General features: G+C 35.2%; 1 protein-coding gene across 1 annotated transcript in view; it reads right to left on the reverse strand.

Moving 5' to 3' along the window:
• The window catches only part of LOC111504682 (uncharacterized), an 84,289-nt gene extending 57,100 nt beyond the window's left edge, over positions 1–27,189 (reverse strand). Inside the window, exons 1-3 of the mRNA XM_074178373.1 lie at positions 27,047–27,189; positions 7,258–7,286; positions 2,067–2,169 (exon numbers count right to left, since the gene is read on the reverse strand). Coding sequence (XP_074034474.1) covers positions 2,067–2,169; positions 7,258–7,286; positions 27,047–27,125 — 211 coding nt within the window. The 5' untranslated portion in view covers positions 27,126–27,189. The remainder of the gene's footprint in view (positions 1–2,066; positions 2,170–7,257; positions 7,287–27,046) is intronic.
• Positions 27,190–27,550: the final 361 nt, after the last annotated feature.

A 27,550-nucleotide genomic window follows, 5' to 3' on the forward strand; every position in this document is an offset into this window, starting at 1 on the left:
GCGCCTCAGTTGTTACAGCTTTGAGGCAAGCCTGATATAAAAGGTAGTCCTTGGTTGCAACAATGAGTTCTGTAAATAACATCGGCAATAAAGGAAGATCTCATGATTTTGAGAGCCCTTGTTATCAAGTGTTGGTGAATTCGATTTTCAATCCATATTCATTCACCTTCCAAATAAAGTGAATCATCAATATCAGAGCAGAAATTTGATAAAATAGAATGAATCAGATGCTCAACACTATTGAAGGGGAATAGAAAAGCAGGTAAAGCAAATGAAGATGATTGTCGAATGACAATACCATCAAGATTCACCGGAAGTGAAGCTTGGATCCATGGTTCGTTTTGAAAGTTATTATTAGAGATTTGTTCGAAGATTTCTCGAAGTGCTGTATCAAATAGGACTAATTCGCTATGACATCGCCATTAGGGCTACTTATTAGGGTATACAATAATTCAGGAATTGCTTAAGAGTACTTCAGTAAGAATAATCCAATATGAGCAAAAATGCTTTTGATATGAGAGGCCATCAAATTCAGGAAAGTCGTTTTTTGTCTCACAGCCAAGTGTGAAGGATAGACAACACTTGGTTGCAAGAAAGGGGCCAAACAAAGCAAGCGGATTCATCATCAGGGGCCAACTGCGATTTCGTGTCATCGTTGGAAGACCTTGTGATTACAAGGACTAACTCCCAACTTCGTCACGGGAGCAGCTATAGCAACCTGCGTGACATCCAGGTCCAAGATAAATAAATAAAGATAGAGGGATATTGAGTGAGATGGTATTATCAATGGAAAAAGTTTATTGGACATAGCACTCATAGGAAGGTGGACAAACCGCAGACACGTGTTTCTGGCTATTTAGCCTTTGTCAGTACGGTACAGCCAAGTGTAAAGGATAGACAACACTTGGTTGCACGAAAGGGGCCAAACAAAGCAAGCGGATTCATCATCAGGGGCCAACTGCAACCAAGTGTTGCCTATCCTTTACACTTGGCTGTACCGTACTGACGAAGGCTAAATAGCCAGAAACACGTGTCTGCGGTTTGCCCACCTTCCTATGAGTGCTATGTCCAATAACCTTTTTCCATTGATAATAACATCTCACTCAATATCCCTCTATCTTTTTATATATATATATATATATATATATATATATATATATATATATATATATATATATTGCAAAGGTGGACAACAACTGGTTACCAAAAATGGAAAAAAAAACATCACATATGCACGGTGTCACCAACAGGAGCCAACCGCACATTTGTGGTTTCAATTAGAAGACCCAGCATTCCCAGGTATCATCTAACATCACCACGTAGGCAGCTATAGCTACCTGCGTGACTTCCGGGTCCAGGATATAGATACAGAGATATAGATATTATTGAGTGTGTATGATATAAATCAAAAGGAGGAAATTCGTGGACATGACACTCAAGAAATATGGATGCAAACCGCGGACACGTGTTTCTGGCTATTGGCCTCATCAGCGCGGTGCAGCCAATTGCAAAGGTGGACACCGTGCATATGTGATGTTTTTTTTTCCATTTTTGGTAACCAGTTGTTGTCCACCTTTGCAATTGGCTGCACCGCGCTGATGAGGCCAATAGCCAGAAACACGTGTCCGCGGTTTGCCTCCATATTTCTTGAGTGTCATGTCCACGAATTTCCTCCTTTTGATTTATATTATACACACTCAATAATATCTATATCTCTGTATCTATCTATATATATATATATATATATATATATATATATATATATATATATATATATATATATATATATTTTGATTGATGCAACTAATTTTCCTTTATTTTGAGTATTTCAATATTAAATTCTACAAAAAGGATTATTTGAAGCTTTATACCTTCTTATATTTGATTTGAAGATTTATATTACAGTCTTTTGATGTATATCGAAAGAAAACCACAAATTTTCATTCAAAGAGATTTTTTCAGGAAATTTGTGAGTTGGAAGCGGCAGAAGACTGTAAAACAACCATTCCTAGGCAAAAGCACAATGTGAAGGTTATTATGTCCTTTGATTTTGTAAACACACTCACCTTTTTTAAGAAGCAGCTCATACAAATCTTCGTTTATTGTTAACTTGTTGATAATGTGTTCCAATACATCGTGACACTGTTCGGATATGGCATTGCTTGATACCTGTTAAACCAATATGAACCTATTATCTACATGACATATTCACTTCATTGTGGGAGTTTCACTGAATATTTATTGACCACCGACAACATTGCTCGTTTTTTTGAAGGCTTGGACATGGCTTGCAAAACAAATTATGATTTTAGCATTATAATTCAAGTTGTTAAAAACAATATGGTTGAATAGCTCAAGAGTTTATAAGTTGACTTGTGATTCTTGCCCTAAACTTTATATCGACCAAACCATGATAATATTTCTGCCTAATATAAAAGAGCACAGAAGTAGTAAAAAAATGTAGAAATCTTCCGAAGAGAGGAAGAAAGCGATTAAAGGTGAAGAATTACAAAGCGAAATCATTTCTTTCCCAAAAATTAATTTCTCTTAAAAATATTATCCTTTCAATTCAAACAAGACATGAGTAGATTTAACTCATTCGTGACTCAAAATCGTAATTTCATGAATGAATTGGGTGATTCATCTTATAATGTTATCCAGATTGGTGCTGAAGAGGCAATGAGATAAATGTCTAATTTCGAAACATCGGAGGCCCGCCTTTGATGATAATGCTCTATGTATGTGAAGTTTAACCTCTTTTATATACTATATTGTGTAGCAATATTGTGAATAGTATCTGATTCAATTACATAACGAAAGTTTGTAGTACAAACTGAATATGGAAAAGTGGTTTTTATATAATTCAATGTTCATATATGAATAGTTGTTTCGAAAGTATTTTTTTGTCTTATTCAATGTTTTCATGAAAGTAGTTGTTTCGAGAGTGCTTTTGGTCTAGTTTTTGTCTGATCTTTGTATGATCAAAAAATCTCTGTAAAGAGTTTATTTTGAAATCGATTGCTTTCACCCTTTCTTTGGAAGATTTCTACATTCATTTGTATGACGATTGATTATGATTAATTCACTCCAATAAACAATCAACCAGAATGTTAGTCATCAATAGAGAATTTTATTCAAAAAATCAATGAAATTATATACCCAGATATATACAATTGGTAATTGTTCATATACTCATATGTTTTTGTTTTTTTCCAATTTTGAATATTATTCAAACATAATTATTATACTTAGTGAATATGACGTGGTAAAAAAGTTTGATGTTTAATAAAACGTAATAGATCAATAGATCGAAAACCATTTCCTGAAGGTTAACAACGTTCTCTCGCTTGCAGAAAATGTTATTTTTATACTACCGGGAACGTACCAAAATTAAGAAAGGATTACCGTTTTTGAGAGTACCTTAGGGTTAAATTTTACTGTCTTGAACGGAACTGAAAAATGCAATTATTATTCATAAAAATGCTCAAAATACTGGAAGATAAATAATCCAACAACAACACCTCAAAACTGCTATACTTTTTCCGTCAACATTGGTTTCATTAGGAGATGAACTATACTGTACATATTATAAATAATAGATAGATAAATCGTACACACAAGTGATCATCTTCAAGAGAAAGATCAAATTAATCATACTTACCAATGTATCCTTATTTATACCATAGATACCTGATCCAGGTACCTGCGTCCTAAGTGCCTTGAATTAATTTCACATTATTGCCTTATCTACTAGGGTTAAATTGAATTCATAATGTGTCCTTATGTAATAGTCAGGTAAATTTAATTATTGAAATATAATAAACTATATAAAATTAAATTCACAGTATTGTGTTACCTACTAGTTGAATTATGTGCGGAGAGATTGGATAAATCCAACCTCACTCACAAGTCAATAAAAATATTCTCGGATAGTCAAGCGGCGTTGGAAGCTCTTGGCTCCCAACGAGCAACGTCTAAATTGGTAGCAAACTGCCAAAAAAGACTCTCCTCAATAGGAAAACTAAACAGATTGTCTCTGGTCTGGATTCCTGGCCATACTGGCCTGGAAGGCAATGAAGCTGCTGACTCTCTTGCAAAGGAGGGTGCTGCAAGTGGCTTCATTGGACCAGAACCTGTCATTGGCATCGCTTTGGGCTTTGCCAAACAAACATTTAACACCTGGATGGCAAGAACAGTAATGGACTTCTGACAGAATCTTCCAGGATTGGCTCACTCCAAGGCGTTTATTCACCCTTCGAAGCTTGATTCCAAACAGTTGTTTGGATAAACTACGATGTCTAACAGGCCTCCTTACAGGTCACTGTCATTTGAATCACCACATGAAGAGACTTGGACTGTCGGAAGACAGTGTGTGTCGCTGTCTGTGTCTGTGTCGCTCTCACCATCTGACCTGAAAGACCACTCACCATACAAACTAATCGGCTTCGTTGAGAAGCTGGGTTTATTTGGGCGAGTGTGAATAGGTTTGAGCCACAATAAACCCTTATGGGTTGCGGTGAAGGGTCGAATAGATCCAGTCACTTTAGACCTACCTACCTACTGGTCCTAAATTAATTTTACAATGTTTTCTTATGTAATAGTCAGGTAAATCTGTCATCCCCAAAGTATGCACTATATGGGAAACTTATTTATTAAGGGTTTTTCGACAAAAAGTTATTATAATAAAAGTTTATGCATCCCCTAAAACTAAACATGCACCAACAAAATACAGTTAAACACACGTAATATACGAGGAGCCTTCAAATATTTGATTTTGAGACAAAAGTGAAGTACTCTTATTTTGAGAAATCTCGGGAAATCTTATTTGAAAAAGTTGTTCAGTATTGAAAAATACATCTAGATTTGAAGTAATGAACATCAAAGGAAAGTTTTATTTTTCACCCATTTTTTTAAATGACTACGAAAAAAAAATTTCTAAAACGATAAATAGACAGCGTCCTGTATACGACGATTCATTTTGGAAGCCCGTAATATTACGAATCACACAACTATGCTGTCAACCACAGGCAATTTTTTCGAAGAGTGAAATAATTTTCAAATTTTTTGGTTAAAAGTTATTTTCATTTTTTGTTAACATCGAAAATTACTCAAAATTGTACTGTATTGTAACAAGAACTTGATATCCAATAATATAATACCAAATCCCAAAACATCTAAATATTTTGGAGAATTATTTTGAACAAGAAAATCTCCAGAAAATCAATGAGTTTGTTCCGAAATACCTATTTCATTTTGATGTTTTGTGATTTGATATTATTGATTATAAAGTTTGTGCATCCCCTGAAACTAGACATGCACCAACAAAATACAGTTAAACACACGTAATATACGAGGAGCCTTCAAATATTTGATTTTGAGACAAAAGTAAAGTACTCTTATTTTGAGAAATCTCGGGAAATCTTATTTGAAAAAGTTGTTCAGTATTGAAAAATACATCTAGATTTGAAGTAATGACCATCAAAGGAAAGTTTTATTTTTTACCCATTTTTTTAAATGACTACGAAAAAAAAATGTCTAAAACGATAAATAGACAGCGTCCTGTATACGACGATTCATTTTGGAAGCCTGTAATATTACGAATTACACAACTATGCTGTCAACCACAGGCAATTTTTTCGAAGAGTGAAATAATTTTCAAATTTTTTGGTGCAAAGTTATTTTCATTTTTTGTTAACATCGAAAATTACTCAAAATTGTACTGTATTGTAACAAGAACTTGATACCTATTCAATAATATAATATCAAATCCCAAAACATCAAAATATTTTGGAGAATTATTTTGAACAATAAAATCTCCAGAAAATCAATGAGTTTGTTCCGAAATACCTATTTTATGTTTTGTGATTTGATATTATTGATCATAAAGTTCTTGTTACAATACAGTACAATTTTGAGTAATTTTCGACGTTAACAGAAAATAAAAATTACTGCACCAAAAACTTTGAAAATTATTCCACTCTTCGAAAAAATTGACCGTGGTTAACAGCATAGTTGTGTAATTCGTAATATTACAGGATTTTAAAATGAACCGTCGTATACAGGATGCTGTCTATTTATCGTTTTAGCAAATTTTTTTTCGTAGTCATTTAAAAAAATTGGCAAAAAAATTAAACTTTCCCTAGATGATCATTTCTTCAAATCTAGATATATTTTATAATGCTGAACAACTTTCCTGGATAACATTTCCCGAGATTTTTCGAAATAATAGTACTTTACTGTTGTCTCAAAATCAAATATTTGAAGGCCCCTCGTATATTACGGGTGTTTTACTGTATTTTGTTGGTGCATGTTCAGTTTCAGGAGATGCACAAACTTTTAGCAAGAATAACATTTTGTCGAAAAACCCTCGGCTCCTCGTATGTTACGGGTGTTTTACTGTATTTTGTTGGTGCATGTTTAATTTCAGGAGATGCACAAACTTTTAGCAAGAATAACATTTCGTCGAAAAACCCTCAGTAAATAATTTTCGCATTTGGTGCGTACTTCAGGGATGACACTGGACACATTGTAGCATCAATTTAAGACTAGTAGGTAAGGCAATTTTGTTAAATTAATTTTATACAGCTGATAATATTTTAATTATTAGATTTACCTGACTGTTACACAAGGACACATTGTAAAATCAATTTAAGACTAGTAGATAAGGCAATATCGTGAAATTAATTTAAGACACATGAGACGCAGGTACCTAGAACAGGTATCTATGGTATAAATAGATATAACTTTCCAAGTATGATTAGTTTGATCTCACCTTGAAGATGATCACTTGGTGATCGAAACACATGCCGAGGTGTTAAAATAACGGTTTGGTATTGGGAAAAAAATCTCCAGCAATATTTATTACTGTACTAAAGATTTCAAACAGTGCATCACAAGTGGAATGGTGAAACGTAATCTGATCAGTATAGTATAGCATTGTATAGTATAGTATAGTATAGTATATTATAGTATAGTATAGTATAGTATAGTATAGTATATTATACTATAGTATAGTATAGTATAGTATAGTATAGTAGGTATAGTATAGTATAGTATAGTATGGTACAGTGTAGTATAGTCTGATTAATCTCCAACTTGTTTAGTAAAACGCACATCAAGAAGAGTTTTGCAGTTATGACATGTGGGAGCAATGTTTACGTTGAACTGATCAAGGTAGTCTTATCCTTTTATTAATTGGTTTTATCAAATAGCTTCCCACACATTGTTAAGAGATTAACACCAACTCAAAATACAAACCTTACTACTTTCAAGTTCTGTCCTGCCTCCTGAAATGAAAAGAACAACGATTACTAATATTTTCTCACCACCAACGTATCAGGTGAAACACATTATTTTCCACATTATTTCCCACCTTACTCTTTGTTTATATTTTTCGTGTTATATTTTGCCAAAATCAGACTTTTTGAATGCATCGAGTTATCTATCAACAAACTGAGTAATGTCGCTTGATTTCATGCCACTCTGAAAAAATTGCAAACTTTGAAAACGTGTATTGTGCAGACAAAATATAGTCTATTATTATTGTTGTATTCATCATTTTTTTTCATAACTCAAGAAAATAAAACTCTAAAAACATGTTCACCGTTTGCCCAAGGTTTCGGACTCACAAAAAATGAAAATTTTCAGGTTAGGAGATTTTAAAATCATTTTCACGTCCAAACAGGGCCGGAATTGGGTGTTCCTTGGAGTATCTCAGTCTATGTGGCTATTTTTTTTCTATTGAAATACGAATAGTTTCTGAGAAACAAGGGTTATTCAAAAGTAGCTAGAAAAAGCGAGAAAAGCTCAAACATTACCAAAAAAAAAGTTGTCGATCTGAAATTTTGTTAGTACCCACAATCAAAACGTCGTGAAGTAACTTGACTTGAAATCTTTTAACTTCTTTCATTTTCATTTCAATTGTACAATTTTCATTTTTTTGATTATTTTTATTCCTTTGCAATTTTTACTTCATGGTTTTTTGCTTAATATAACTTTCATTCCCAGCAATTTTGTTTATATTTTCAATTTCATTTGTTTTTTCAGAGGTTTCAAATCATATTATAACATATTAGACAACGTAATTTCTGAACCTAGAATTTTGAAATATGCATGTAAGTTTTCTGTATAACATAAGTGTCACAAACCAAATTCTACGCGGGTGAAGCCGCAGGCATCAACTAGTAAAAAATAAATGAATAAATAATTTGAATTTCGCATTAACCCAATTTTTGTTTCTGTTATAAATTCCATTTTTATTCAAGTTTCAGCTACAATTATTGTTTTTTTGTACTCTCAACTCAGCTCTTTAATTTTTTTTTTTTGTATCATACCAGTCTGACCCATATTTGGCATGAGTATTAAAATTGGACCCTCAATCGTGATATCTCTCCTTCCCTCTATTGCTAATATTCGGCAACTTATTCAAGAGAGCCAATTTGACATTTTGTGTATATCTGAGAGTTGGCTACACAATGGTATTAATGATGAGCTGATCAGTATGAGGGGCTATAGAATATATAAAAAAGATCACCTCCATTCAAGAGGTGCTGGTGTGTGTATATGTTCAAAAAATACCCTAAACACTTCCATGATAAATTCTAGTTATCATATTGAACAACTAGGATGTAATCAAAAATAAAAAAATAAGATATCTTTCTTGGTGTAATCTACAGGCCTCGTTTCCAGGAAAAGATATTTCTTCTGTTTGAACTCGAAGATACAACCGAAGACGTATCTGTAGCCACTCCCAATGTCGGTTGCGTGAGTGATTTCAACTTGGATGAATTATGTTTGGAAAATTTATATGTGATCAACCTGTTATCAATATTTGAAACTCATCAACTCAGTCAAATAATTGACTCGCCGTCTAGAATAGGTCTCTAGAGCTCATCGCTTATACATTTAATATCAGTGTGGGTAGTAGACAAGGATGTTGAAGATGTAGATATTTCTGACCATTCTCTCACATATTGCCTTATTGAAGTAGACCTCACGGTTAAACCGGTGAAATTCCTGTAATATCGAAATTTCAAAAATGTCAACTATGCAGCTTTTAAATTCGATTTGCTTTTTCAGTATTTATGAAACTGAATTGGACACAAATAAACATTCTTATTGACAGTTTAACTCAATTATTCAACCGGCATGTTCCCTTTACAATCTCTAGAATAACAAAACCTCCGGCACCGTGACTAACAGATCAAATTAAAAATTAAATGAAATTGCGAGATGAGGCTTCACTTAAATTCAAAATATCACCAACGAGTATATTATAAGTAGCTACGGAATTTCACAACACAAGTTATCATGAGAGAGAAAAAAATCCTTTTTATCAATCAAACATGATGATTGCAACCTTAAACAATGTTGGTCGATACTGAAAAATAATAATATAATTCCTTCAGAAAAACATGACCAGCTAACACACTTGATCGATGCCAACCGCATCAATAATTTTTTTGTGAAATCTATTTTAATAACCCCACCGTCAAATGTTTTACTTGATGAATATAATAACCATACCCTACTCGATTCCATCTACCAGCTCATATCAGTTGATGATATTTGCGTATTACGAATAATATCTTTGAATAAAAAAAATCCATCGGATGTGATGGAATCAGTACAAAAATAATCTCATTGTCTTTCCCTTTCATTCTTTCTTATTCGAAGAACATCATCAACTTTTGCATAGAAAATAACGTTTTTCCGACTATATGGAAAGCAGCATTAATAACTTCAGTACAACGATACAACAATAATCCAGTATAACTGGATAGTGAATCTCACTTAGATAGTGATAGAATACTACCAACAGTACAGTCGGGTTTCAGGCGTGATGACGGCTCTACTACAGTCCTTCTGAAGGTAACCGATGATATTTTCAAGTAACCGAAATGAATGTACCGTCCTGGCTCGTCTAAATTTCATCTGGGAATTTGACACATCAATCATGAGCTATTATTATCGATCTTACACTACATTGGCAGGTCAGATGATTCAGTTCTTTTTTTTTACGAAACTTTCTACACAACAGACGCCAGAAAGTTGTTATTGACGGAGTACATTCCACACCTCTGAATTTAAAGACAGGCGTTACTCAGGGTTCAATTCTAGGCCCTCTCCTATTTTTGATACAATTAGTGAAATGCATTCAGTATTGCAGTATATATTTCTATGCCGATGACACCAAAATCTACTATTTTTTTAACCACACGGAGTAGATGACGCTAATAGACAGATCAGTCATGATCTCGACACATTCTCATTCCTTGCTGAAAATATTATGTGCTCAGTGTGCTAAGTTGAAAATACTAATATTTGGTCCAGAAAATAACAGAGATATTGTTGAACAACTCAATATTAGTATATGCTTTAATGGACTGGAAATTGTTAATAAGGAAGAAAACTTCCTTGGGATGGCTATAGACAGTGGTCTTCGATTTGACTCCCATGGTAATAAACTAATCCAAAAAGCTTACCTCTCACTCAAGCTGATTTGCGGAATTCGAAAATTTCTTCCTAAAAACACAAGAATTACTTCATGTGATAGTCTCGTTCTTTCATCACTGAACTATGCAGCTGTACTCTATGGACCAAGCCTTACAATTAGGAACAAGAAAAGACTGCAAAAAATTCAAAACTCCTACTTTCGCCTCATTCATGGGGTACGTAGAAGGAACAGAATATCATCAAAGCTATTAGAAACTTGATGGCTCAATATGGAAAACCGAAGATCGCTATACTCTGCGTGTACCTATCATAAGGTTATCTGCAATGAAATTCTGACTTATATATATATATAATAAAATTATATTTCGGACTGACGTACACAACTTGATTGTACGACATGAAGGGTTATTAACTTCTCCGATACACTCACGAATTTTTCAAGCTATCATTTCCGCATCAGATAAGCAACGTTTACCATAAACGTTTCCCATACTACGTTCAAAACATTTCGAAAAAGGTATTATAGGTAAAAATGTATAACCGAACTACTAATTGAACAAACTTGACCACTGAATAACTTATCTCAATGTATATTTTTTTATCGGTACTTATCGATATCAGTTACATATTTTTTTTTCTATTTTTTCTGGCTGTGGAGGTTAACTGGTAAAACAAACCTGTAGTGTTCTACACTGTTTAGAACGAGAACACAAAGAATGAGAAAATCAACCGGTTTTTCTCTAGCGTATTAAAGTTCTTAATAAAGAATACTCAATAGCTAATAATGAACCAGAATGTATTTCTGTACATAACAAGAATATTCTGGGCTAGGTACATTGGCGACTGGAGAAGGAGAATTTGTGGACATAGAAGGGTTAATGTTCGAAGTTGTGGCAGTAGGTTTCAAGTGCCATGAGTTTCTCTTACAGATAGCCCATCTTCTGTTCGTACTCCTGTTTTCCTGAGTAATACCTTTTCATGACTTGTAGTTTTCTTATTTTCCTTCTTTTCTCTGTCCGATTTATTTTTCTCTAACTCTTTATTTTTTTAGCTTATTAGTGATGTTTCTTACTATTTTAGGAGTAAATAGTTTTTCATTAGTTGGGAGTGAAGTTTTTGTTCTTCGATTCATTAATTTTCGAGCGGGAGAGATCTAACATCCAAACGGGGGGTGTTCCAAGGCCAAATGCATATCAGAATTGTGTTCAAGGCACTACTTCATTAGATTCTTGGCTTTTTGTACGCTCCGCTAAGCCATTCGAACGAGAAAACTTTGTACTTGAAATTCTGTGTTCGAATTGCCACAATTCTTGAAAAATCTTAAATTGTTGACAGTGATATTGTTTGCCTCCATTTCACATCGTAATGATCCAAACCAAGATTTTAGTTCTTTTATGATGTTAAAGCTTGTAATACTTGTCAACTCCTTGAAATCTAAAAATCCTGTGTAATGATGGAACACATCAGTGTGGTCGCTCCTACGCACTTTGTATCATGATTGGGTTGTCTTTATGTATCTTAGCACAAGCATAACAGTTTTTAATGTAGTTGGTCAAGTCAGTTGTCATTTCAGGCCAAAATACATTATCTAAGGCTATTCTTGGTTTTCCTTGTATCCCTTTATGGCTTGAATGACATTGCTTCATTACTAGAGGTACCATAGTTTTTGGTACAAGTACTCTGTTGTTTTTGAATATGATGTCATTGTACACGCTGAGTAATTCTCGATAGTACCAATATTTCTTCAAGGTCTCTAGGACTTGATCTATTTTTTCCAAGCATCCCTTGAGTATCATCTTCTTCAAATCAGTAAGTTCTTCACTTTCATTTGTTTTTTTTTTTCAGTTCTTCTCTCCGAGTCTCGGTAAATGGTACTATGACACAAATTTGATGGTTTTCTGTATTTAGGTCTTCGCAACTCAGATCTTCACAATCTCTTATGAGAGTATCTGCGACATACATCAGTGATCTGTTTTTGTTGTATGGTGAGATCTGGTATAGCATTCTCTGCAGTCGAGGTGGTGTATCTGTCAGGGTTTTTTTGAATATTGTGTTTCAAGTGGCTTATTTCAAGTCTTCACAGCCCCATATGTATATATGAAATTTCTTGCATGCTACCAATATAGCATTGGCTTTCTTGCGTCCTTTTTCAGCTGACTATAGCCTTGTTCTGTTTTGGTGAACGACTTGACCCAGTAGGCAATGGGCTTTCCTTCCTGAATCATAACTTCTCCACAGGCATAGCTACTGGCATCAACTGACAATATGATTTGTGCTTTCAGATTGTAAAAACCAAGGACAGGTGGTCTTCGAATAGCTCTTTCCGTTTTATGAATGCTTCTGTCTTAATGGGCTGGTAACTTTTGCCTTGTCCTGTATGAATTTCGACAGATATGTAATCAACCCGAGGAAGCGTTGAAGCTCTTTTATATTTGCTGGGATAGTTTCCATCTTCGCTGGGTCTGGTTTCAAGCCTTCGTAGGTGACAATGTGATCTAGAAACTTCACTTCTTGTGTACTAAAAACACATTTTTCTTTGGTAAGCTTAAGGCCTACATTTATAAACTTGTTAAGTACTTCTTGTGTGATCTTCTCCGATTCTTCTTTGATGGGAGCATGTGAAAGTACATCATCCATTGACACTTCTGTATCTTGTATGTCTGCAATCAGTGAACTCATAACTTGCTGAAAGACTTCTGCAGCCGATGGCAGACCAAAAGGCATTCTTAAGCAGGAGTAACTTCAGAATGGTGTGCTGAATGCAGTGCGTGGAGTCACTTGCAATTGCTAAAATCCTTTTTTACATTTCAAGAGTGTAAACCATTTTGATCAATGAATGGATGCATGCCGTGATCTCTTCAACAGTATTCAGTGGCTAATATTTTCTTTTCTGATTTTTATTAATTTCTGATGGATCCAAACAAATTCTTATTTTCCAATAAGCTGAATTGGAGCATGTTTTGCGAGTATCAGACATTCTCCGAAAGTCTGATGGAACGATATTTTGATTTGCTAAATTGACAGTACGATTTCCAATACCAGAGACTATCAGAAGAGTTCGTTTTGCAGCATTTCGACAAAATAGATCGTTCTGGATTATATTGCAATTTGCACTTATCATAGGCATTCATCGACCAATGATATGTCTTTCAGTGAAATTCAAAATCGATATGGTTTTGAATGAATGGTTTGATGAGGATCAGTATTTTTGTATCGTTTCAATAAAATTTTATATTTCCTTATGATTGAACATATTTAATTTTCCTACCCTTTTCAACAATTACCCAGCAACCACACTCCAGGAATGTACCCCTGGTAGTAGAAGAATGGATACTCAGATGCTCTCTAGTAGAGCAATAAGTATTAATGTATTTAATGGCCATGTTACGATTGCGCACGGCCGGTGTAAACTTCGAAGTAGGAATGGGTCAATTGAGGCTGAGCCAATGGCGGAAAGCGCTTACTACGTAACCTCTGCTACAGGCAACCAGTGATGCAATTGAACCCATGTTAGTGTTTAATAAACCCTACAAGATACAAATAAAACAGAACAGAACAGAGTCAGATGCTACGAATGCGATACGCACATAAATAGGTGGCTCAAAAACCAAAGAAGGCTCAGGATGTGAAGTGTACTCCAGATCACTAAGCCTAAGGATCAGGTGGGGAATGGGGAAAAATACCAGCGTAGTCCAAACAGAACTGGCTGGTATCTCAATCGCCACAAAAGAAATAACCAGCATTGCATAGCCCTATTAGCATTATTGATTTGTTCATCTTTTTATTAGTTTGGTTTTATTTATTGAAAATACGACCCTGTAGATAAAAAACAAAATGTTTTATATAGTTACTGATAATTTTTCAAAGGAAAAGTCATTAAAAGTTTATCCCGACTAAAAGTAGGATTTATTGGGCATTTCCGAGTTTGATAGTTATCAAGGAAACAACATTTGGTGACCCCGACGTGATCACGATATGGAGAAACGTACGTTCAAGCGAGAAGGTGCAGGTCTGAATCAAAGTCTGTCATCGGACTACGTATGGCCAAACGGATTTGGAAGTCGTGAGAAACCAGAATCCAGTCTAGACAAACTACCTGAAAAAGTCGTTGAAGATAAATCCGGCGAGTCAACTTCCTTGATACATGAGGTTCACTCAAAGCAGTCTGTTCATTCGAGAGCCTCAAGGGATACCGGATTATCTCGACGAAGTAGTTTGGATTTGAAAAAGAAAAGAATAGCTCTTAAAATAGAAAGACAAAGACGGGAGCTACAAAGAAAATCCAGAGAGCTAGAACTGGAAGAACAACAACTAGAAGAAAAGAACCGTAGAGAGTTGAAGAAGAAGGAAATAGCTGATAGTTTACACCTTCTTCAACTCGAAGAAGAATTGCATGAAGCCGAGATAGATGCCCAAGAAGAAGGCAGCAGTTACGTTCAATCAGAAGCAAGAAGCGAAAATATCAGGAGAGAATTAGTTGAAGAACAAGAACAAAGAAACAGAGTGTCTCAATGGGTAGATTACACATCTGAACAATTTCATTATGATAGACAAGAAAATCTGTCACGTATTCCTGAAAAAACTGAGAAACCCAATGATGACATACCCAAGGTCGAAGGACAATTTTCCGAAGAGAAACCAGGAAATATCACATCACAAGACATACAACAGCTTTGCGGAACTGTTGCAAACGTTCTCAGAACGTTTTCTCACCCAGCTTCAACAACTCAAAACCCAACGTCACTTGAAGTAATGAATCCAGATAAATTCCACATGCGAAAAATGTTAGAGAAGGATTTTCCACAGTTTGATGGCAGTCCCCAAGATTGGCCCCTGTTCCATAAGTCTTTCAAGAATCTTCGCAAGTTTGTGACTACAGCAATGAAGAGATCATGCTAAAGCTGCAGAGATTTCTAAAAGGGGAAGCAAAGACAACAGTTGCAGGAATGATGTTAACTGCCGATAACGTAGATCTTGTGATTGAAACTTTAGAGAAACGATTCGGAAGACCTGAATACATCATAGATATTTTGATGAACAGAATCAGCATCCTTCCTTCCATAAGAGAAAATAACTTTGAAAAGCTGATTCATTATTCTGCAGAGGTGAGCAACATGGTTTCGATCATGAAGAGTCTAGGAAGTAAACGTTATCTCGAAAATCCTCAATTTATTCGTGAATTACTGACGAAAATTCCGGATTCAATGAAATTATCCTGGGGTGAAAAGTTGGAAATGAAAAAGGGTGATATCAATTTGGAAGATTTCTCTTTGTGGTTGAACGAGAAAGCAAGCTTTGCGTGTAATGTTAGTACCCCACGCAATGAAACATTCTCACAGAAATTCACAAATCAAATGAAGAGAAATGAAAGAGTATACAATATTCACACCCAAAACACTCACAAGACATGTGGTTACTGTGACAAAATACATCAAGAAAGCATTTGTCCGCAGATGAATCACGATGACCTGAATAAGAGATGGGAAATGGTAACCGGAAAAAAACTATGTTTCAGTTGCCTTCAAAAGAATCATCAAAAATTCAAATGTAAAAAGAGGAAGATTTGTGGAACAAACGGCTGTAAACTTCATCATCATCCTCTATTACACAAAGAATTAGAAGTCAATAGCAATCAGGAAGCGACAGGAAGAGATACTAATGATGATAATCGAGGAAGAGTATGCTCTGTCAACAAACCTTTCACTACGATTCTTCTGAGAGTGATTCGTATAAAATTATACGGTCCACGAGGTGTTGTCCCTATTCTTGCTCTTTGTGATGAGGCGTCTACGGTGACATTATTAGATGCAGAAGTAGCAGAGACACTTGGGCTAACTGGAACGAAGAAATCACTTTGTCTACAATGGACAAACGAAAATGTCATGGTTGAAGAAAATTCCGTTCGTTTAGACGTGACTGTTTCCAAAATTGATGACAGCAGAATGTTTACTATGAAAAGAGTCAGAACTGTCACTCATATGTCGTTACCAGAACAACACATCAACATATCCGATTGGAAAAAGTTTTCACATCTAAAAGGTGTTCCAATAAAAGATATCGATCACGAAAAACCTTCACTGCTTATTGGACAAGATAACATACATCTGATACTTGCGAGACAGATAAGAACCGGCCCAGAAAATCTTCCTGTAGCCAGTAAATGTAAGTTAGGTTGGGCTGTACACGGACCAAGTCCAAATAGCGGGGAAAACTCTTTCAAAGCCCATACTTTACACATTTGTGAAAAAGAGACGACTGATGAAGAACTGCAGAAGATGGTAGAGAAATCTTATCTGACCGAAACATTTGGTACTTTGATCGCAGCTGACCAACCATCTTGTGAAAGTTCACGAGCATTAGAACTGATGAGAAACACCTTGAAGTATACTGGAGAAAACTACGAAATCGGTTTATTGTGGAAAACCGATAACATACAGCTACCTGAAAGTAAATTCATGGCACTCCAAAGACTAAAATGTGTCGAAAGAAAATGTCGTCTGAACGAAAAATTTGGAAAGGATTATTGCAAGAAAATTATGGAATATGAAGAGAAAGGATATATAAAGAAGTTGACCTTAGAGGAAGAGAAAATTGACAATCCTCATCTTTGGTATCTACCTCATTTCGCTGTAGAAAATCCCAACAAACCGAATAAAATCAGGCTAGTCTTTGATGCTGCAGCAAAATCAAGAGGTATGAGCTTGAATGATGCTCTACTCTCTGGTCCAGATTTGTTGCAGTCATTGGTTGCAATTTTATGGAAATTTCGACAAAGGCGATTCGGTTTTTGTGGAGATATTCGAGAGATGTTCCATAGAGTAGGAATACAAGAACGAGATAGATGTGCTCAACGATTCCTTTGGCGAAATTTGGAAAGCGACAGACCTCCTGATATTTATGAAATGTTGGTCATGACTTTTGGAGCAACCTGTTCGCCCGTATGTGCTCAATTCGTAAAAAACTCGAATGCTGAAGAATTTTCTACGAATCCAGACATCCGAACAGCTATTATCAAAAAATTCTATGTAGATGACTATTTGGATTCAAAAGACACTGAAGAAGAAGCGCTAGAAACGATAATAGAAGTATGCAAAGTCCAGAAGGTTGCAGGATTTGAAGTAGTCAACTGGATGACAAACTCCCAACTGATTCGAGATAAGCTATCTGATGATATGTTACTGGCGGCTACAAAAAATATCGATGACACTTCCTTACATCGAATATTAGGCTTATGGTGGGATCCCAGAAACGACGAGTTTTCCTTCAGACTGACTTCAGAAAACTTAGTGGCGGAACAACCTACGAAGAGGAAGGTTTTGCAAGCTTTGATGTCGGTATACGACCCGCTAGGTTTGATCTCTACTTTCACGGTGAGAGGTAAAATTCTGATGCAAGATATTTGGCGAGTAGGAATCGATTGGGATGATTTGTTACCTGAAGAACTTCTCATCGCTTGGAAAGATTGGTTGAGTGACATGGAGAAAATTGTACTGATCAAAATTCCAAGATGCTATAGTCTATTGATTCCATCAGCATTACGAATCGAAATTCACACATTTTGTGATAGTAGTGAGAAAGCATTCTCAGCAGTTAGCTTTCTTCGCGTCATTGGAGAAAACAGAACTGATGTTTGTCTTATCTCAGCGAAAACGAGAGTTTCTCCTCTGAAACCTCTTTCCATCCCTAAGCTTGAACTCCAGGCGGCAGTGATGGCCAGTCGGCTGGCTCAAGTGATAAGGAATGAACTCGAGTTCTCCATAGATGAAATGTTTTATTGGTCCGACTCATCATGTGTCTTGAATTGGATACGAGGGGACGGAAGAAACTACAAACCGTTCGTATCACATCGAATCGGTGAAATTCAAGAATTGACACGTATAGCGGAATGGCGATGGGTCCCAACTGAACTTAATATCGCGGATGAAGCTACACGCAGGAAAAAAATCAACGGAGTAATTTCAAATGAATGGTTTTCTGGTCCTTATTTTCTCAAAAATTCAGAAGAATCATGGCCAATCGAAAATAAAAGACCTTCCTATTTGAATGAAAATGACGTAGAGCTGAGAAATCGGAAAATTAAAACATGTTTTGTCATTTTTCAAAAATATGAAGAATGCCTCCCAGACATACGACGATTTTCGAAGTGGAATAGACTGATCAGGACTACCGGATGGTGTTTGAGATTTTTTGAAATTGTAAGAAACAAAGAAAAATTTCCTCCAAACCTAACAGTAGAGGAAATCCTGAAAGCTGAGAAGATATGGCTGAAACATGTTCAACAGGAGTGTTTTCCAGAAGAAATACAAAAACTCAAAACTGGAAAATCTCTGGGTGGTCAAAGCAAACTAGCCTGTTTATTTCCAGAAATGAAAGATGGAATTATGGTACTGAGTGGACGAACGAATTTTACAGAATTTATGGCGGAGAGCACACGACAACCCATCATTCTGAGTCCAAAACATGAATTCACCAAATTGTTGATACAAAATTATCACAAAAAATTTCATCATAGAAGAGTAGAATTAGTCATAAATGAAATCAGACAGAAATACTGGGTGATAAACTGTCGAGCTGCAGTCAAATCAGCATTCTCAAGCTGTTTGAAATGTAGGATTGAGAAAAGCAAACCTTCACCACCTCTAATGGGTCAACTACCTGAAGCACGATTAAAGAGAGGTGTTAGAGCTTTTATTAACACTGGAATGGACTATTTCGGCCCAATTATGGTGAAGATTGGTAGGAGATGCGAAAAAAGATGGGGTGTGCTATTCACATGCTTGGCAGTTAGAGCTATCCATCTAGAAATTGCACATAGTCTGAGTAGCGATTCCACGATTCAAGCCATACTAAGAATGTCGGCTAGAAGAGGACAACCTCAGGTCATATTTTGCGACAATGGAACAAATCTGAGAGGTGCTGCACACGAAATTCGCCAAGCCATGGAAGAAATAGATCGAACAGCGATTATTGATTCTTTGTCGTCAAGAGGTATTAGCTTCCAATTCATTCCACCGTCTGCTCCCCACATGGGAGGAATATGGGAGAGGTTAATAGGTTCAGTGAAAAGTGTCATCGGCAAAGTACTCTACGACTCGTCCCTGAAAGAAGAAACTTTACAAACCTTTTTTGCGGAAGCGGAGAAAATCGTTAATTCCCGACCATTGACAAAAGTTTCAATGGATTCAGCTGACGCAGAAGCACTCACTCCTAATCATTTTTTGATTGGCTCTTCCAACGGAGAAGGTGATTTGGTACCAATCAATCCAGATGCGAATACTCTGAGAAGAGAATGGAAAATTTCTCGAATGCTAATTAATTCGTTTTGGACTCGCTGGACAAGAGAATATCTGCCAACCTTGTCGAAGCGAAGTAAATGGACTAATGACTGCAAACCCATAGCACTCAATGACATGGTCATCCTGGTCGACGATCAAGCACCACGCTATAAGTGTAAATTAGGTAAAATAACGGCTGTTCATCCAGGAGTTGATGGCAGAATTCGAGTAGTCGACGTAAAAACCTCAACTTCGGAATATAGGCTCCCAGTCACGAAAATTTGCAGATTGGAGCTAGAGAAAAAGTAATTCCTCCAGCGGGGGGAGAATGTTATATTGATTTGTTCATCTTTTTATTAGTTTGGTTTTATTTATTGAAAATACGACCCTGTAGATAAAAAACAAAATGTTTTATATAGTTACTGATAATTTGTCAAAGGAAAAGTCATTAAAAGTTTATCCCGACTAAAAGTAGGATTTATTGGGCATTTCCGAGTTTGATAGTTATCAAGGAAACAACAAGCATTGAACAGACAACGTGTTACCTCAGGGCTAGTACTAGAGTGCCACCAAGATTTAGCCAATTCCTCAGTAGATAATAACATTATCCTGAGGTGGGTTAAAGGGCACGACAGAAATCAAGATGATCGCATTACCGAGTCTTAGTCCAGCCAAGGAAGCGGCTGGACTAAGAATTTTTTAGGATGACTTCAGCAAATGCGGAACTAGCCAAATGTTACACTCATGCTCAATCCCTAAAGAGATGGGATGGAATAAAAGGATGCAATCTTGCCGGGATCATCCTGGTCGACCCTGGGAAGCGCGTCGAAGAAATATCTGGCGATGACCAGGAAAAATCTACGCTTAACAGTAGGATTTCTGACTAGTCACTGTCAACTAAGGAAACACCTCCATAATACTGGGACACACCTCTATGTAGGATGTGTGAATAGGAAAATGAGACTGTCAGGCATGTTCTATACAAGTGCCCGGAGTTATCGTCAATAAGAGAGTGTATTCGGCGAGTCTTGGCCTACACCTGCCTATATAAAGGAGATGTCTCCAAGGGACCTGTCCACGTTCCTGGAAAGGACAGGATGGACGATGACCTAGGAGGACAACTCCTCGGGAGGATGTACAATGGATCACATATGGCCTAAGTGTTGTGGGCTCACACTCACCCTCCCTACTCTACAGATACAGAACAAGAATATTCTTTAAACTTTTTTTACATTGTTCCATTATATTCGATTGGACCTCATCGTTGCTAAACTTCGATGATTAGTTACAATTTAATTATTGAAATGACAATCTGTAATATATTTGTAAATACACTCTGTATAGATATTCCTATATGGATGCCATGCGCATATATTAGTTTTTACACTCATATATGGAACGAGTGGTTTTTGGATTTCTGTATCGAGGAGTTGGTATTTCAATTTTGAATAAACAGGTTGTTGAAACGTAGTAAATTCTTTCATACAAAACCCACGATAAAAAGTACCGTACACCATAGTGGCGACGAGGTATATAAAAAACTGATCGGAATCACAATTTTTTTTTAAGTGATACTAATCAAACAATACGTCTGTTTACACATAAAATGGCGATGTCGTATATAGGCTGTTTAAGGGTTTTTAATCCAAGTGAATGTGATTGGAGAATCTATAAAGGACAATCAGAACAATACTTGTCAATAAACGGAATAAAGGAGGAAGAAAAACAACGTGGACTATTGTTAAATATGTGCAACGAATCGGCATATCAATTGATAAACAGTTTATGTTTGCCGAATAAACCGTCAGAGAAACCATTCAAGGAATTGATAGCGCTATTTGACAAGCATTTTACAACAGCCAAGTTAGTTTTTCCAGACAGAGAAATATTTTATTCCGCTTCGAAAAATGAAGTTGAAACGGTACAAGAATGGGCAGCCCGGATAAGACAGCAGGAAAATGCGATTTCAAAGATGAACTAACAGTTGTAATGCGTGATCGATTCATATGTGGTTTACCAAAAGGACCTATAAAGGACAGGCCTTTAGAAGGAAACAGTGAAAATTCCACGTTCGAGAAAGCTATCGAAATAGCTTTAAATAAGGAAGCTAGCAGTCAAAGAAGTCAAGCGGTAGTAATTAAAAGTGAACCCCGAGCAGAGCAGGAAGTAGGAGGTAGGAAGTATGCAGGTACAGCAGGAGGAATGAGATTTGAAAGCAGTAGCCATCCGCCGCAGCAAGATAGGAGCAACTTCAGCAAGAAGTTCGTCCCGACGGCAGCAGGATCAGGAAGAACATCATCTGAAGTGTGTGGTAAAGTACCTCCACCACCATGCAGGTACAAAAATTGTTTTTGTCGAAAATGTGGTGTCAAAAGTCATATTGCAGTTAAATGTTCTAAACTTAAAAATAGCTCTAAATCTGGATTTAGAAATAATAGAAATTATTATTTAGAATCATCTGATGAAGTTTTTGATTTGTACAATCTAAATCAGAATTCAAAAAATGTTTAACCTATTATAGTAGATATTATTATCAATGATATTTATTTTGAATTTGAGTTAGATACTGGTGCCTCTGTTTCGGTAATTTCAAAAGAATTCAAAATTGCTCATTTTTTCAATGTTACATTAGAAAACACTCAGAAAATATTGAGAACTTATGATGGAAAAAGTATTACCCCTTTGGGAAAAATGCTTGTAAATATCGTCTATAAAAATATGAATGACAATTTATATTTATATGTTGTAGATACAGGAGGACCACCATTGTTAGGTAGAGACTTTTTCAGTAAATTTCAATTGTCAGTTAATAATTTAGAAACGGATTATGCCGAGTATTTTCAAAAAGAATTTCCATCTGTCCTAAATTCAGAGTTAGGTTGTTTCAAAAAGGGTTATCTTAGCTCAACTTTAAAAAAGGGAGCTCACCCGAAATTTTTTAAAGCTCGTACGCTTCCATTTGCATTAAAAGAAAAAGTTGAAGCTGAAATCGACAGACTAATTAAAACAAAAATGTTATCACCAGTGGAATACAGTGAATATGGAACACCAATAGTTCCGATAATAAAACCAAATGGATCAATTAGATTATGCGGTGATTACAAAATAACATTAAATCCAGATCTAGAAATCGACAAATTTCCTTTACCACGTATAGAAGAATTATTTGCTAAATTACAGGGGGAACTCATTTTACAAAACTTGATTTATCAAATGCATATCAGCAGGTAGAATTAGATTCAGAATCTCGCATTTTAACAACAATTACAACATCTAAAGGTCTTTTCTGTTATAACAGGTTACCATACGGTATACATTCAGGTCCCGCGAAATTTCAGAAAATTATGTCACGGTTGTTAGAGGATATTGAAGGAGTAGCTTCATTTCTTGATGATGTGCTCGTTACCGGAACCACCAAAGAGGAGCACATACTTAGAGTAAAATCAGTAATGAAAAAGTTTGCAGAGGTCGGTTTTACATTAGAAAAAAGGAAATGTGAATTTTTTAAAGAAAGTGTCACTTATTTGGGGTTCAAAATAGATAAAGAGGGTCTCCACACAATGGAAGATAAAGTGGAAGCAGTATTGAATGCACCGCTTCCAACAAACGTAAAACAATTGAAATAATTTTTAGGTCTTGTTAATTATTACCATAAATTCATACCTAATAGTTCAATAGTGTTGAAACCTCTTTATAATTTATTACAAAAAATACTTCATATGATTTTAATGAGAGGTGTATTATGTCATTTAATAAAATAAAGAAAATATTAGCATCCGCTGAAGTTCTAGTTCACTTTGATCCAAAGTTAGCCATACAACTAGCAGTAGATGCATCTCAAACAGGAATAGGGGCAATGATAACGCCCTGTATACAAGGAGTTCAACGGCCGATAGCTTATGCTTCCAGAACTTTGACTAAAAGTGAAGAAAAATTCAGTCAGATAGAAAAAGAGGCGTTGGCTATCATTTTCGGTGTTATGAAATTTTATCAATATTTATTTGCTAAAAAATTTATTTTGTTGGCCGTTCATAAGCCTTTAGTAGCTATTTTTGGCACTAAAAAGGGAATTCCTATATTTGCTGCAAACAGACTACAGAGATGGGCTCTCATATTGGCTAATTTTCAATTTGAAATCAAGTATGTAAAATCTGAAAATAATTATGCAGATTGTCTCTCACGATTATCGCTTCCAACAAATTCAGCAGAACCTGAGGATTGTTCATTTATGATTAAATATATTTCACAAAACGAAAATATTCCTATAAATTGCGAAAAGATAAGGGAACTGACCTTGCAGGATACTGTCCTACAAAAAGTGTCAGAACACATAAAAACAGGTTAGCCAAAAAAGGTAGACTCTGAACTGAAACCATATCTCACAAATAAAAATTGTTTTTCAATAGTAAATGATTGTATTCTGTTTGGGTATAGAATTGTAATACCAGAAAATATACAGGGACAAGTTTTAGGCGAAATTCATAGATCCCATTTAGGAATCGTTAAAATGAAGAGTCTGGCACGAAACTATGTTTGGTGGCCAGGACTAAATATCGATATTGAAAAAACCGTAAAAAATTGCAAATCGTGTTCAAGTTTAAGAAATAATCCACCTAAAGCTAAACTGATAAATTGGAAATATCCAAATAATTGTTGGGAAAGAATCCATATAGATTATTTGGGCCCAATTAAAAATAAATATATTTTTGTAGCAACAGATGCTTTTTCAAAATGGTGTGAAGCTTTCATAGTGAGTGAAATAACTTCATCTAGTACAATAAAAATTTTAAGGGGTCTTTCTGCACGATTTGGCATTCCTCACATTTTAATTTCAGATAACGCGTCATATTTCGTTTCTTCAGAATTTCATTATTTTTTGAAAAATAATGGTGTCGAACTAAAACAGCCCACTTTTTCACCCAGCTACGAATGGCTAGTCTGAAAATTCAGTAAAATCGATAAAGAAATATTTATTAAAAAGTTCAAATTCAGGTATTTCTGATTTGGATTTATTGTTGAATCGATTTTTGATGGATTACAGAAACACTCCACACTGTACTACTGGTATAAGTCCCGCGGAGATAATGATTGGTCGTAAAATTAGTACTAAACTAGATTTCTTATTGCCAGAAACAAAAGAGGGGAAAGACGGAAATAAGTTTTCTGGAAAAGTGTTTGAAAGTTTGAATCGTCAAAAAAAGTATTATGGGGGAAAAATAATAAAAACTTTCTGTATAGGAGATATAGTATTAGTTAAAGATTATAGGGAAGTGAAAACAAAATGGATTGAAGGAAAGATTAAAAAGAAAATTGGTCCCAGAACATATTTAGTTTTTATACCAGATATAAAAAAACATGGCACCGGCATCTGAATCAAATTCTAGAGTATGGTGGATTGAATAGTGATAGTGAACATGTAGAAACTAATAAAAATAACGAACATCCACGAAGTGATGAAAATGAACAATTAGGTTTATCAGATTTGTTTAGATCACCTGAAACCCAATTTGAAAATGAAAATGACATAACAGGAACTATGATCCGTAAGGGTTCTCGTAAAGGTAAACCTCCTGAAAGATTGGAATATTAGTTGCGTCATATTCAAGATCAAAAAGGGGGAGAAATGTAATATATTTGTAAATACACTCTGTATATATATTTCTATATGGATGCCATGCGCATGTATTAGTTTTTACACTCATATATGGAACGAGTGGTTTTTGGATTTCTGTATCGAGGAGTTAGTATTTTAATTTTGAATAAACAGGTTGTAAATAAACAGGTAGTAAATTATTTCATTCAAAACCCACGATAAAAAGTACCGTACATCTTACAATCGAAACCACAACAGAAAATCATAATTTTTTTCTGTATTTCCATTTCACAGACTCCTTAGTGTCTTGATTCATTCATTTTCCAGATAGTGGAAAATTAAAAACCTAGAATGACTCTAGTACTATACACAATAACTCCTTCATAAGATATAATTTTTAAGGAAGAAGGTAGAAAAATATACCTCTCTATCTATTCAGGTAACAATTCGTTAAATCTTGAGTGGTATGCAGGCAAGGCAATCAAATAAATATATAAATACCATTGATTGTATTATTTTAGTTATTACTCATGTTATATTGTAAATGATTGAATGGTACATTTTTCGATAATCTAATTTTTTTATATGTGTGTATTTGATGTATGTATTTCATATATAATTTATTTTTATTTACCTGATTCATTTGCTTTCCAGATTATGGAAGTTTTTTAACAGTGACATTTAATGAGAAAGTTTGGCGTGGATTTTCAGGAAATGTTTAGAACGAGAGCACAAAAAATACAGAGTGGTGCAAAGTGATTGCTACCGACATGTTCAACAGATTTTTTATTTCAAATCACAAAAATGGTGGGACTGCAACACATCATCGATTGGTAGCCGGGCGGTTCGATGTGTTTGCTTTGTTTACTCAGTCAATCGACCGATGTGTGGGTCGGTGGTTCTAGCCGCAAGCTGTACGATCGACTCTCATTTGCAATTGTCCAACCCGTGTTAGGAATCACACGTTAATAGGTAAGACCCCGTTAGTCATTAGATCTGAGGGTTGTCGTTCGTAGGAGTTCAATAGCTGGTTAACGAAAAAAAACAACATATATGCGAGCCCTTGGTGTGTTGGAAAACATATTCATGCATATTAGGTTGCTCCATTGGAGATCCCCTACATAATTGAATTTCAATTTGAAATATTAATGTTATTGGTTATAGATAAAGTATAAAATTTTACTCGTGAAAAATGGCAATTACTCACTGAAATGATTTACGAAAAACTTCATTCTTTCGAGAAAGGGCGACATTTTTCGTTCTATACATAATTTACTAATTCTAGATACTTTCAACGTCCTGAAGATGTCTTAGTATAAGTAATTCAGAAATCATCGTGAAGTATAATCAATGTATCAATTTCAGTATGTAATTAGGTAGACAGATTTATTGAAGTTTTCGAATCAAACACATGAATACTTAAGTCAAGAAATCCACTTCTATCCCTTATTCGTATTCTGTCAATTTTGAAGAATCTAAAAAACGAAATGAATTGAAATGGAAATTACGTTTGAATGGAAGTATTATTATAAACTACTAATAAAAAGCTAGGTACAAGTTGAAATTTTAGAGTTATATTAAGATCAAACCATTCAGTGAAACCACCTCCCATTTGGGGAAAAGCCCTTTATATTTCAGTATATTTTCGCAATGAAAAATATTATCGCCTCAGCTCGAAAAAAACATTTCATTTTACTAAGTAGCAATTATTTATCTTCCTCACCGGTATCAATCGACGGAAATGAATAAATTTCATTAATGAAGAAAATAATCCATAAATGTAAACATGTTAAGTTCTTCATTTTTTAAAACTGAACTATTCACTGAATTTCATTTAATAACCAACTGACAGGCCCAACATTTGTATCCCAGATTAAACAGAAGTGACCCCCACAGAAAGGTCATTCGGATATTATATCTTTATTAAATACATAGTGATCATTGAAAGTATTCATTTTATTTGGAAAACCCAGTGTCTGATGGTCTAGAATTGTTGAAGCTTGATGATATTTTGAGATTCCTACCCAGTCCAGGCCTTATCCGCAATTGAAATTTCAGTTCGTTTTTCAGTTCTCAAATAGCATATACAACAGGATCTACAAAATATCCAGATTAAATGTGGATATAGTCATTTTTTCCAAACACTTCATTGTGTTTGGACAACGTCTAAAGAGGCTGTTGTATTGCGGAGCAAGTGTTGCGTTTTTGTGAAAGTCTTTGAAAATCT

Source organism: Leptinotarsa decemlineata, unplaced genomic scaffold (assembly GCF_025532065.1).
Source record: "Leptinotarsa decemlineata unplaced genomic scaffold, Ldec_3_MD MMD2_tig00003736_RagTag_RagTag, whole genome shotgun sequence".
Taxonomy (NCBI): Eukaryota; Metazoa; Arthropoda; class Insecta; order Coleoptera; family Chrysomelidae; genus Leptinotarsa; species Leptinotarsa decemlineata.